Here is a 13,340-nt window from a genome sequence, read left to right on the forward strand (position 1 = left end):
GCAGAACACTCCACAATTCACGAGATCTGTGTTGTTAGCCGCTTAATTCACATATACTCACCCTGGACGAAATATAGTCCCATGATGCTACATTTACACATTTACTCAACAACATTTTACATACTGTCATGTACATATTGACTAACCAGTGCATTTCATGTACAGCACGTACACAGTAACCAGACAGTATGGTACATGCTCTCCAACAGGAAGCGCAAACGAGGCACAAAGACGAGGCACAGCAGTGCAAGAACTGTAAATTGAATTTTAAAAGTATAGACGGTGCAGTGCAAGCACTGTCCTGATGCAAAACCATTTTTGTTTAAAACCGTCCATGTACAATGAATTTACTTGGTTAATGGTCACATGCCATTATGGGAGAGGTTCCTCTTTTCTGTGGTTGTGGTTCTGTTTTTTGTGCATTTCTTGTGGGCAATTCTGAGGTTTCTTTGAAAGGTCAGATTGGGTGAGATATCTCACTTTAGGTTTCATGTTGCCTGTTTATCTCAGGTACTATCGAGACATCAGTAAGATGCCCAGCATCAGTGACCAGGACATGGACGCCTACCTGGTGGAGCAGTCCCGCTTACACGCCAGCGAGTTCAACACGCTCAGCGCCCTCAGCGAGCTCTACTTCTACATCAACAAGTACAAAGAGGAGGTGGGTCCCCCCCCCCCACGGCAGCCCAGTTTTGTGGCGTGCCGGGATGCCAGGCGTGCCGGGATGCCAGGCGTGCCGGGATGCCAGTCAGATATATATTACGCATGCCAACCAGATTCTTTGAGTAAAGCCGTCATTTTTCCTTATTCCTAATTAGACATGAAACGGTATGAAAATTTAATATCACGATTATAGTGACCAAAAATTGCAGTTATCATGATGTATTAGCGGTATTATTAAAATGTGCTGAAAATGTTCAAAAAGTACTGATACACAAACTGAAATCATTTCACCAAGTTTTGTGTTGAATTAGCGGCACTATGTGCTTATTGTTTGCATAAACATTAAAATAACAACACAGGTAATACCTTATGTAAACACATGAGACAAACCCACGTTGCACCTTCACAGCCACATCTAGACGGTTGCCAACTTTGTTTGATGCTGGACAGTATTTCCCGTGAGTTTTTCAAAGCACGGTAATGAGTTTTGATGATAAACAATATTGGAAATGGTAATATTAGCCGAAAACAATGTTACCATGGTTTGCTGAGAAACCAGTAAACCTTAATTGTACCCAGCTTCCTGAGGCTTTAGTGGCAGAGTGTAGCTAGAGGTCACAATGAATGAATGTTACATCTATAAAGTGCTTTTCAAGACACCCAAAGCGCTTTACAGAACTTCTTCCACCACTGTGTAGCCCCCACCTGCATGATGCGACAGCAGTCATTCTGTACCAGTACACTCAACACATAGCAGCTAAGGTGGTGAAGGGGCAGGAGAGAATTCACCAGTTAGATACAGGGGATGATTAGGAGGCCCCATCTGATAGGGCCACAGGGTGCATGGGGGTACCTCCCCTACTCTTTCGAAAGATACTCTTAAGAGAGTCAGGACCTCAGTTTTATGTCTCATCTGAAGGACGGCAGCATTTGTACAGCACAGTGTCCCTGTCACTGCGATCCACACTGAACACAATATTGGCTAACCAGTTGGCCACACCCACACGTCTTCCAGCAGAAACCCAACTTTCCTAATTGGTCTCCCATCCAAGTACTGGCCAGGCCCAAACCTGCTTAGCTTCAGATTACTTAGACTGAACTGCAAGTGCTGTGGCTACTGACACAGGGCTCCTCTTGTCTCCAGATTCTGACAGCACTAGACCGCGACGGATACTGCCGCAAACACAAACTGAGGCACAAACTGGAACAAGCCATCAACCTGATGTCGGGCAGCAGCTGAGTCACTGGCACGGAACTGGGTGCGAGGGAGAGGGGTGCGGGGGGTTGGGGGGGATGGCGGGGACTGGTGTCTTCTGTTTGGACATCCCCAGTGTGTGCTGATAGGGGGGGGACACTGGACAATCAACACCAAGGACCACAGCACAGCTCGTCGAGCCCACTGTTTTTGAACCAGACCGTGCGGCCAAACCCTCCACCCCCTAGACTTTTATCTGCTATGCCAGTGAGACCTGCAGATTTTTGTTACCCCCCTCTATACTGGTTTTTTGTTGTAAGAGACTGCCTAATTGTATGGATGTGGACTGCTATGTATTTTATGAGGTACATTCCATGAAAGGCATATATGCAGTTGCCTTGGAAACTGTGCTGAATTGCCAAGCTAGTGCCATGGAAAAAGGATAGTTTTGGTCTGGGATGATAATGAGAATGATAATGGTCTCGGTAAAGTAATAAAATAATACATGCATTCTCTGCAGACATCCCGGAACAGAACATGGACTGGGCGCTCTGTCTTCAAAATGATGGCTGTTGCTCATACGATGGTTCTCCTGATTCCAGTCAGACTAGAGGTGAAACCTTGCACCTTATTCCTTTGTGTAATGAAAGGGAAGGTCTGGTTCCTCTCAAGAAAAAAAAAAAAAACCGAATCAACAGACAAGGCCAAACTTTGGGATCAGCAGTGGCCTGAGATGACAGCATTAAAGGGAGAGTTTGGGGCTCAGTGTAGGCAGAGTCGCCTCTCTGCTCCTCCGATACCATAGACCTAAAAGACGCCTTTTTTATTTTATTTTTTTACTTGAATTCGGGGCCAAAAAGGACTCTGCATAGGAAGGTGGCTGCTGGCCTGTTCCGATAAGGTGACGTGCACACGGTGCTGAATAGCTCGTCTTTGTAGTGTCCCTCTTGGAATTCGGTGCTCCCCAAAAGGACCGGTCTCCCCCGACTGGCCGCCTGACTGCGCCTCGTTCCTGTGCCCTGCACCGCTGTGTATCCAGAGCAAAAGAGAAGGAAAGAAGACAACATAAAGGTTAGACAGTATCACATTCCACAGGCAGCGCACATTTGCTGGCGTGGAGAGCACAGTCGTCACAGATACCGCGCATCCCAAATCGAGCCGATGCACCAAGAGCAATAAGCATTTGTTCTGCAGTGAGCCGTGACTAGGGGATCCCCTGGGGGGCGCTGTCAAGCCCGTCATCCTCCGCCGGGCAGCGTCCCGGGGAAGCTCTGCTGCAGCCACATGCGCGGCTTTTGTTGGGCCATGTAGAGAGTGACGGTACGACACCAAGCACAAAATAAGGCAGGCAGGGCTGCAGCGTTACCTGCGCATTTGGCTCTGGTTAGTTTCGTTTTCAACTACAGCCACAAACACTGTGTGACGATTGGTTAGGGGGGCTTTTTAGTTATGTGTGTTGCCACCTTTTAAAAAATAAATAAAATTGACTCATTTGTAATGTGAGATACGTACTGGTGTCAACCATTTTAATCATCTCGGTACAATGTCAGTCCAATCAAAGTCAATTTTACATTTTTTACAAGGCTATAGAGGTTAATATAAAAAGACTATTGGAAAAAGTAAGCCAGTTTACCATGCGTTTTAAAAAAAAAATTCCATACTCAGGGCGTACATACTTGTGGCCCTGAGTTTCGGTGTAGTTTGTGATGCTGTTTCTCTGTAAGGACTGTTCCTACGGCAGCAGCAGTCCCCATGTCATCATGGTCTGGGCGGACGCTGGTCCACAGGCTCTGTAACCCTGCATCAGATCTGCTGGGAGATCGAACACACAGAAGGAGTTAAAGGTGAAATGTTCCTGGCGATATTAGTCTGCTTTTAACATTTTTCTTTAGATGTGGTTCTGAGTTCTGGCCTTACAGACAATGGAGTATTTATTGTGTTGTATTTATTATGTATTTATTTGTATAACCATAGGATGCACATTGTCTTTAAAACAATGTGAAGTATCGATGGCTGAGTCTCATACTTGATCTTGTCTTTTATAAGCTGTGAAAGCTGAGCAGCGTCGGTTAACCGATAAATTTGGGTTGCAGGGCTTCAAGTCAATGGGATGCGATATATACCTAGTGTTTAAACGTGCATTGCAAAATGTGCAAACGAAATGAAAGTGTCAGACAACAGACACACTCCTGTCACTGGGAACAAACAAAAACTGTAGCGAAATTGTAGTAGAAAAAGCATATTGGTCGATAGGCTACATTTCTTGTCCTGTGCACGTTCCACCACAGCAAGGTATTAAGCAGGACATGAGAAGGACTTTAAAGAATCGAGTGCCGAATTCTTTTTTCTGTTTCACTTTGTGGTTTAACTGAGAACACTGTGAAATCGCAGCACCATACTATGCTTGATCCAGGTCTCGTGTGTGAGTCGTTAATACCCGACAAAGTCATCTGATTGCAATCAGACTTAATTGTCTGCATCACGATCTGTTCCAGGTCGACGCAGATGGATTGCGGGGTCGTGTTCCTTGTGTCGGTTCTACGGGAAACGCCGCAGGCTTCTTCTGGCTGGGTGTTTGCAGGCGAACCACGTGGTTATCAGGCGGGCATAGCTTCTCTCATGATTAGCGATGCAATCTAGTTCATGTGTGATTGTTAGCCCGGGCCTCATGAAGAGGAACAAATGCCTGTGGAGGCTGAGATTTGTCAGGAAGTCGGTCACAAAATTCATGACTGCCTTAGCTGGGAACTCAATGACCAACGTTTTTGCCCGGGTTTGAGGAGCGGTTCCCAGGCTTAGCAGTGGTATATCCATTATCACTGTACTCACGGTCTGATTAAATCGCAAAAAGTAAAGACTGTCCTGCAGCACTAGATTTTATACACAGGTTAACTGTCCACATTTAACGCAGAGCTGAATCACCTCAATCAATGGAGGTTAATTAGACTTGCATATCAGATCTCTCCCAGAAAGATTGCAGACCTCTTTTCCCACATTACACATTAGATATAATTAAATCAGCAGAGCGGAAAAGCAGTCTTTCCACATTGCCGTTGGAAGGAAGCTGTAAGAAAGACCCTAGTCAGACCTTTTGAGCGTCTGGTAACTTTACCGTGGTTTTTGGAGACCAGACATTTGCATACAGATTTTCAAGCTCATACAATATTTAAAAAGCAGTAGGGATAATCATGTAGGAATGATCTTTAATGAGCATTTTTGTGTTTATCCTGTTTTTCAAGGATGGAAATTGGGTCACTGTATTGGGTTCTTGTTCTGTGGTGGGTTAGCTTGAGAGGAAGTAAAGCTGGGGTCTGAGTGGCCGCAGTGCTGCTGTGTCAGCATTGTGGGAGCATTTCGAATTAATCGGTGCTTTGATGGAGCCACTTTCCGAAATGAAAAATAATAATAAATCTAAGAAGCGTGGGGGAGGAGGCATGAAATGTTTTTAACGCTCCTCAGGTGGTAACTTTCCGTGAGTTGTATTTGGGGGGTACCGTCAGTCTGAGCCTCGCATGCAGAAACGGACTGTCAGATTTCGGGGTGGCATAGTGGGGGGTATAGTGGGGGCTTCAGCCGTGCGTGTGTGCGTGCGTGGGGGGGGTCATTCGGAAAAGGGCCAGCTACAGGGTTTGGGGCGGTGGGGGGGGGAATACAGAACTCCGAGCCACTGCAGATGCTCTGATCTGTTATCGTGACGTGATATACACATCGACATAAAATAGGCACCGGTAACCGTTATGGGGGGGGAAGATTCGGTGCAAACTTGTGGTGTTTCTCAGTAGATTCTGTAGAAGGTATTTGTCAGTTTTAGGTCCAGACTACATTTCAGTCAGTGTTCTAGTTAAACATTCGTCTCAGAGTTTCTTATAATTTATTCGTCGGCTTTGTTTGTTTATCCCAAATGTTTGAATCCATTTTGACGTAACAGACTTGTTTACAATTTGGAAGATATATGGAATATATTAATGGTGTGTCCAGAGGGGAAAGGCTTTGTGAGTGACTACTTGAGAGATGGGTGATTGCTCTGCCTAGTCCTTAATTATATATAAATATATAAATATATTTTGTATAATTATTTGTTTAAATGTTTCTTTTTAAATTATTGTTCTTTTTCGTTTATTTGTTTGAAAGCGTCGTAGTAATGAATCCTTTGAAACGCTGGCTGCAATGAAGTGTTTTGTATATATTTGCACTTTTTTGAGTCTGAGAGGTTTTCAAAGATTGGAATATAACTTAATGTTAAAATGACAAGCATGGTGTTTTTGTTTTGCTAATTAAAAGTGGATGATGCTATATATGTGCTTAAAAGTGTTGTTTCACATTGTCTAATGGGACGTGTTTCCCGGCTTATTTGAGTACAGCCTTTTGTTCAAATAAAGACAAGTGTCTGTCAGAAAACCACCAACATTTCCCTCAATGCAGACAAGTGTTGTCGATGCATGACAGTGATGCTACTTTTGACAGATGATTTCTTGAAGATTATAGAATGGTGGTGTATGCGTTAATGAAATGTGAACGAATGCAAATACACATGCATGTAGTGTTGTATTGCTCAGCAAGTTAGCAATCTATGCTTCTGTGCTGATGGTTGTGTGTTCAAATCCTGTGGTTGGCAAAGTAGCCATATCATTGTTGGATCCATGAAGAAGACCTTTCACCATAAGAGCCTCTCTCTCTGACCTCAATAACTTTTCTCACATTGGACAAAAGCATCTGCTAATTATGCAAGCGTTTCAGAAATGCAAGGTTGAGAAGAGGCACCTTTTAATTTTGTTTGGACCAAGCAACCTGTGACAGTAATGATGAAGTTGAAGCAGTCTTTTCATCCCATCTTACCAAATTAAAAACAGGCCAGTGGATTTCATTACAACCTCCAGCATTTTTTTTGTATCTTAGATCAAAAAGACTGGCGGTAGACAACAATTTTCTGAAGTTTCACAGCTTTTCCTTTTATTAATTAGAGAGGCAGATCAAAGATGCAGAACATCAGGCATGATTGGGTGCAACAGTCAAACAAATCTCAGAAATGGGCCGAGATTAAGGTAGGTAATTCCCCCAGTCTCCCTGAATCAAACGGAATGAATAAAAATGACAAGCCACCCACGGTATCAATATTCAAGCCTTCCGTGATAAACACCGGACTTGCACAAATACGGCTTCCTCTCTTTGAGGAAATGCTGCAGCCAAAGTAGATAGAAATGAGGGGGCAGCCACCAACTGCAAGGCCCCCAAGGCCCGTTCAAGCATCCTGTCTATCTGCCTGTATGCAGAGTGTCCTGCTACCCAAGCCTTTTGCCTCCGCTTTTGTTTTGCTGCACTGAAAATGTCTCCGGGTTAATCTTTGATGAATTTCATCCATTTGTGATGCAAAAAGCCTCTCCGTTGCTGTCAGCCCCATCGTAGCCCCAAGCTCCGTTTGTCTTCACGTTGCCCATAAAGCGTGGATATGCCTTGTTGCCTTAATCAGATATTACTTTCATTTTCACCTGGTCCCTTTTATAGCGCTTGTTTACTTCTCAGTGTCGGCAGTGGCCAGAGCGTTCCAGCTGCCAGAAAGGAAAGTGAAAGATCGGTAACACTGCTACAAGAAACATTCTCTGGCGTGAGTTTTTTTTCCATTACACAGATAATATGCGCAGAAATCGAACAAGGAATCTAGTGGGCAAATGTGCCCTGAAATGTTAGCAACACTATTTACATGCTCTGAAATGTTAGCCGCGCGCCGTAGCTGCATCTCCTGCAATAAGGAGTTCTTTGTCTCCCGGTAGTTGTATTTCCATCACATCAGGTTCTGGAGGTCCTTAGTGTGCTGTTTGAAAGCTTCCTCCCCATCTTGTGATGCATGAACATGTGAACCAAAACCCCTGACCCCCGCCCTGCATGACTATTAGCTTTCATCCATCAGGCCTTTGATGTGTCCTGACACCCGGCCCCTTCCTGAAGTCCCCTTACCCACTCCCTGCTGAGGACTAGGGCATGAGGAAATTGTTCACATCTTCAAATGGATTTCTCTGTATTCTTATGAGCTGACCAGTTTTTGTGTGCTCCTGCTGAACCCTGAATATGCTTAGGTTCTGTTACCGATACCAGTGAATTAATACTTTGTATGGGTCTGTGGTAGAATCATATCTGCCCGACATTGGTGGAATTAAGGTCTTTAATGAGTTTCCACGGGCTGTTAAAAGTGTGGTTCAGCGCGCCTTTAATATGTATTATTGTGGAGTGGGTGCAGCATTGCTCCTGGAACTTGAACCAGCCTGTCTTTTGGTTTCCAGCCTCTGTCCTTAACCTGCTGCCCCTTTTCTCTAGTTTGTAGTAAATCTGTACAGATGCCAAGCAAAGGCCATCATTTCAGCTTCTGAGTCCATAAAGACATCCTAAATGCAGGATTCGATTTTGGTCTTTGAATCGTTGGTTATTTTCACAGTAGTGGAGTATAATTGGTGTCGTTTGTGATATTTAGTGTGCTGTTGATACTGTATCACACCCTACAGAACAGAGGAGACCGTGAGTCGGCCCAAACACCCCGTGAAGACTAACCTCCTAGGAACATGTCTGGCACCTGCAGATTGCCTGGAAGATGTAAGAGACAGTGGCACTGACTGAAGAATCCGAGTTTAAGGCAGAGATTTTGTTAGTCCCTGACTCCCATGTGTAATCCAAGTCCATGTTTAGTCTACACTGAGCACCCCTTCCTGTGAAGCGGAGCTTGTAACACCCAACCCTGAACTTCATCTTTTCATCTACAGGAAGCAGACTTCAGAGCCTCACTCGTCAAATTGCTCTCGGTGTAATTTTCAACGGCGCCGCATATTTATAGTTCAGAAAGATCTCTCTCCGCGTCTCATTGGTACTTTGGAGTTCATCGCAGCAGTTTATGTTGACGGTGCCATCACCGCCCAAGATTACTGAGCTGAACTGTGGGAAATTCCTGCTCAAGAGAGATCTTCGGCAAGTCTTTGGCCATATAAAAAAAAGGGAGAGATGGAAGATGGAGAATATGGGTGTCATACGCTGGTGGTTTTGGTGAAATAGTCCCCTGGAACAATAAGGATGCAGAGCATGAGAGGTGCTCCTTCAAATGCAATTCGCAGCAAGTACAATCAATTAAGAGCAATAACTTCAATTATGTTTCACGTTTGGGTGGCTCATTGAGCATAGTTTCCCTCCAAGCCCCGAACTGGTGCTTCTGAATTACTCAGCTGCTTCTTAACTCTGACATGCTGTAAAACCTGTGCCTGGGCCCTGACGTTACGAACAAATCACAATAGTGGAACTGGTAACATTATTCACCGTAACATCTATCTTCAGCAAGGCATTAAGGGTGAAAAGGGGGCAAGATTCCATTAATTCAAACAAGAGTGATGAGTGTAGCAGGAGGAATTATTGGTACATGTTCGGTACATCATCTTCAGTTCGGTACGCACAATGAAACGAATGAACACATTTCTTGACATGGGCCGAAGCTAGAAGCAGACATTCAGCATGGGAAACATTATGCTGATTGTGGCTGTGAGTTTGTGGAAACGTTCTGATTTGACAATAAATTACACCGACACTGGAGAGAGTAGTTGAAACCAAGACTGTTATACTAAATTAGGATAAATCGCCAAGAAAATGTCCAACATGCTAACTCATTTGAGACAACATCATCTGAGTATGTGTGCAACTGAAGTAAGGTAGAAACAGCCTTTGCAAGTTAGTCTTTCCGTTGCATTTAAGCAAATTTAGCTCCAGATGCCCGATAATACTTGGTGGTAGAGAACATGGGATTTAATTCATTATGATTTTAATGATGTTATATTTTCAGTTTTTTTAATTCATCTATTTTTTACAATGTGCAAATAAGCATCTTTAGACACGTTGACGGACGCATTGCCTTTTCCTAATTCTGTTTGCAATTTCAATACATAACAAGTTATGTTTTCCCTGCTGTACCGGATTTGCACCGAACTGTGATCCCACAGCTGAGCTTTGTACCGAACCATGAAATTTGTGCACCGTTACACCCTACTACACATACTAAATATGAAAAACTTTTTTTAAATGACTGGTTACACAGCCATTTTCTCGTTTTTCTCATAACACGGAAAGCGGTAGAATGACAATTCTTTCAGGTTTTTTTGTTTCAGATCAATTAAAAACACTGACGCACACAACTCTGTGGCATATTGGCTCGTACCTGGGTTGACTCCAAAAACAGTATAGTAACACAATTCAAGCATCGTAACCTAGAGATAATTTGTGTGAGATTGATCCTTTACGAGACTGCTGCCGTCGTTGGTGTTTTCGTCCTGATATAGGCTCTGTGCTCCAGCTTCCACCCATTAACATACCTCTATTGGATAAATGTTTGGAAGATGGATGTATATTTTTGAATTTATTCCTCCCCGGGTCTGATGCACACAGGTTAAAAACTGTTAAAAAGTTCTACAATGTAGTGTCACCAGCTGAAACTGTTTTTATTGCCATTTGACAGTTTGCACCAGAGATAACAAAGCCTCAACACACCAACCCATATCATTGCCATTCAACGCAATAATCCGGTAACATAAGCATGGGCAGGGAGCATGCTCTGATCTGAGCTGTGTTTCTGAAGAGAGAAAAAAAAATCACTGCGCTAAAGAAATAGGTCAGCTTGTATACAGAAAACAGGTGCATGTTTGAGATCAAGAGAATTACAGCCTAAACAAACATTTTGTTGGAATCAGTGGCATGATATCACCGGTGACATTTTGATCTGTTTCAAAGGGAATGACCCAGTTCTGTCTCCTGTCAAAGGACAGAAAGCTGGAATTAGAAAATATTGGTAGGGTTTCAACCTGCCAGTACTGTCACCGTGAGAAACAATGACGCGGCTCTGTGGGGAATTATCGTGCAAATGCGTCTCATTGTTCGTGTCACCCACACGTGACCGCTCTCCCCCCGCGTGGTTCGTGCGGTCGCGCGCTCGGGCGTGTGTAGGTGTGCGCTTTCTGCGGCGGGCTGCCGTCAGCTGCCGCTTCCCAGTTAAAAATCACCTTCGAAAACGGCATGAAAGACAAAGAGTTTAATCGGTGTTGTGGGATCAAGCAGGGCGCGGCTCTTAGCGCCCCGGCCGGAGGAGTCCCCCCCCCCTCCCGCAGAGCGACCACCGCGTGCCTCGCTCACGCGCCGCAGCTCGTGCCTCGCTTCCGTGCTGTTTCTAACAGGACGGGATTTATGAGAAAAATAACACTTCCATGAATATTAATGTGCAGCGGAGGTGCGCCGTCTGACGAACCCGGGCGAGAGAGGGGGGAAAAAGAGAAAAACGAAGAGCGGTTCCTCCAGACAAAAGGGAAGGATTACAGAAGAAAAAAAGAGGAAAAACAGGCTGCGAGAGGCAGGCAGCCTCCGGGGCTGGTGGGGGTCTATAAATAAGTAATGCGTGCTGGGGGGCTCTCATTAGCAGAGCACTCTCGATTCCAAGGGGAGCGGAATCTGCTGCTGCGAAATAACTGTACACACACCCGCGCGCGCGCGCACACATCCATGGCAGGGTGGGGGGAATCAAATTCAGCCATACGACATGCACCTTCATTAATCAGATCTGCAAAAATGACACGTGTCCCACACGTGTCGCGCCTTCATGGATATGGATGCATTTATGTAGCATTCCCTTTTCTCAGTAAAATAACAGCAAAAGGACAGAAATAGAAACTGTCTGGCACAGAGGTCTCGTCGGGGATGGATACCTGGTAGCTCCGAAGTAAAAACCCCTGGTAGACATGCAGGGTCTATTCCTATTTTCGTATTACGGTCTAACCCTGAAAAATGCTAATTTCTTCTGCTTTACAGCTAAAGCAGTAGCTATTCGGCTCCCATTTGTCAGCAGCGAAAGGAAGGAATCGGGGGGGAAAAATCACATTTTAGTCGGAAAAGCGTTTTATTTATTTGAAGGTTATTGATGACACTCATGTGGTTGGTTGGACGTTTTTATTATACCTGATTCTGTGGCATATTCTGATGAATTTGTCAGGTAATACTAAAGGTATCAGCAGTTTTAGCCTCCCAGTCTGAGTGCAGTGCGACTTGATTAATTTCGATTAAGACATTAAAGTGGTGAAATAAAGAAGCACTATACTCTTAGGATTCCGATTCATTTGTCTTTGCACAAATTTTATGTTCTAAAGTGAAAGTTTTTAACTATAGGAAGTGAACTTCAAACTGCGAGTAAGTCGTATAAGTTACAGAATTCTTTAATCACTTACGATTTGGGTATCAATTATAAACATTTACCAATTCTTTAATTACAATATTGAATATATTGCAAAAAAATTGCTTATTTTTGATATTTAACTTTTTCCCGTGGTAGTTACAGAATTGGTAAAACGTGCCCTTATTCGCGATGTAACCCTCACGTGGAGAAGTAGGTTGGAAAAAAATAGATTAAGCCATTGTTCTTTTTTATTTTTATACATAATTTATTCACTTGCCAACCAAAGCAGCCATAAATATTACATTTGTATCTTTTATAGACGTGCATAAACGAAGGAGAAGCAAGATAATCTCTCTCAAAGGTAAAACAGAAGCTCCCCTTGAGGATTTAGAGTCCTGTTTATTTTTCTGCTTCAGGAGGTGGGGCGAGAGCCCTTAAAACCATACTCTTCCCTTAAACAGTGTCCTCTGAGCACCGTGCCTAGTGGCTGGGCTGCTGTCAGCGTGTAGGACAGAAAGCTGAGGACAGTTTCAAGAACGTAGCTTGAAAAACGGTCAGCTGTCTTTTGTAACTGCTCCACTCATCCTCAGCTACATTTCTGAGCCTCCTGATCTGTCAGGGACGTGCAGGCGGGTCAAGGCTTGGGAAGTCGCTATGCATCTTCCTGTCATTGCCAGCCTAATTTAATTGCAATTTCCCAGTCATGGGACCCTGCTTTAAAGCCACTCTGGTAAATGAAATGCTACCTGGCCCTGACTTCAGCTCCTATCACTCCTCTTGACAACCTCGCCCCCTTAGTCAGCTGTGCACTAACCGTTTCAAATATTTTTCTTTTCATTGATTTTGCTGCATTACATTTCTCTCATCTCCCTAAAGCTTTCTCTCCTCTTTTCCCCAGTCCATTGATTTTCTGATTAAGAAAGCCCAACCTTACACATGACATGCAAAGCATGCAATGGGTCTTCAAATGGCAATGAGACTAAATGCCTCATTCCCTTAAAGTAGATAGATTACATGTTAACATCATTTTACATTAATTTCCTAATTATGAGCAAGGGTGCATCCACTAAGGTGATTGGGTTCTTATTTTATTTTTTTAATAAAGCCATGCATCGACATCGTTCAGCCCAGTTCCATTAAACAATTAGTTTTCATCTAATGTGGCAACATTATAGAATGTGCCTGCTAAAACTGAGGTTTCTGGTTAGAGTACTACTCGAGATGGTAAACAGATCTGCGTGACATTAGGAGGGGAGGATGGAAAATTACTTTATTAGGAGTTTCTGGGATTAACAAATCGGG

The 13,340-nt window shown here is 43.9% G+C and overlaps 1 protein-coding gene across 1 annotated transcript in view; it reads left to right on the forward strand.

The window, feature by feature from the left end:
- The window catches only part of plxna3 (plexin A3), a 102,093-nt gene extending 100,148 nt beyond the window's left edge, over nt 1-1,945 (forward strand). Inside the window, 2 exon segments of the mRNA XM_049017272.1 lie at nt 511-661; nt 1,808-1,945. Of these exon segments, the coding sequence (XP_048873229.1) occupies nt 511-661; nt 1,808-1,903 (247 nt within the window). The 3' untranslated portion in view covers nt 1,904-1,945.
- Nucleotides 1,946-13,340: the final 11,395 nt, after the last annotated feature.

Source organism: Brienomyrus brachyistius, chromosome 6 (genome assembly GCF_023856365.1).
Source record: "Brienomyrus brachyistius isolate T26 chromosome 6, BBRACH_0.4, whole genome shotgun sequence".
Taxonomy (NCBI): domain Eukaryota; kingdom Metazoa; phylum Chordata; class Actinopteri; order Osteoglossiformes; family Mormyridae; genus Brienomyrus; species Brienomyrus brachyistius.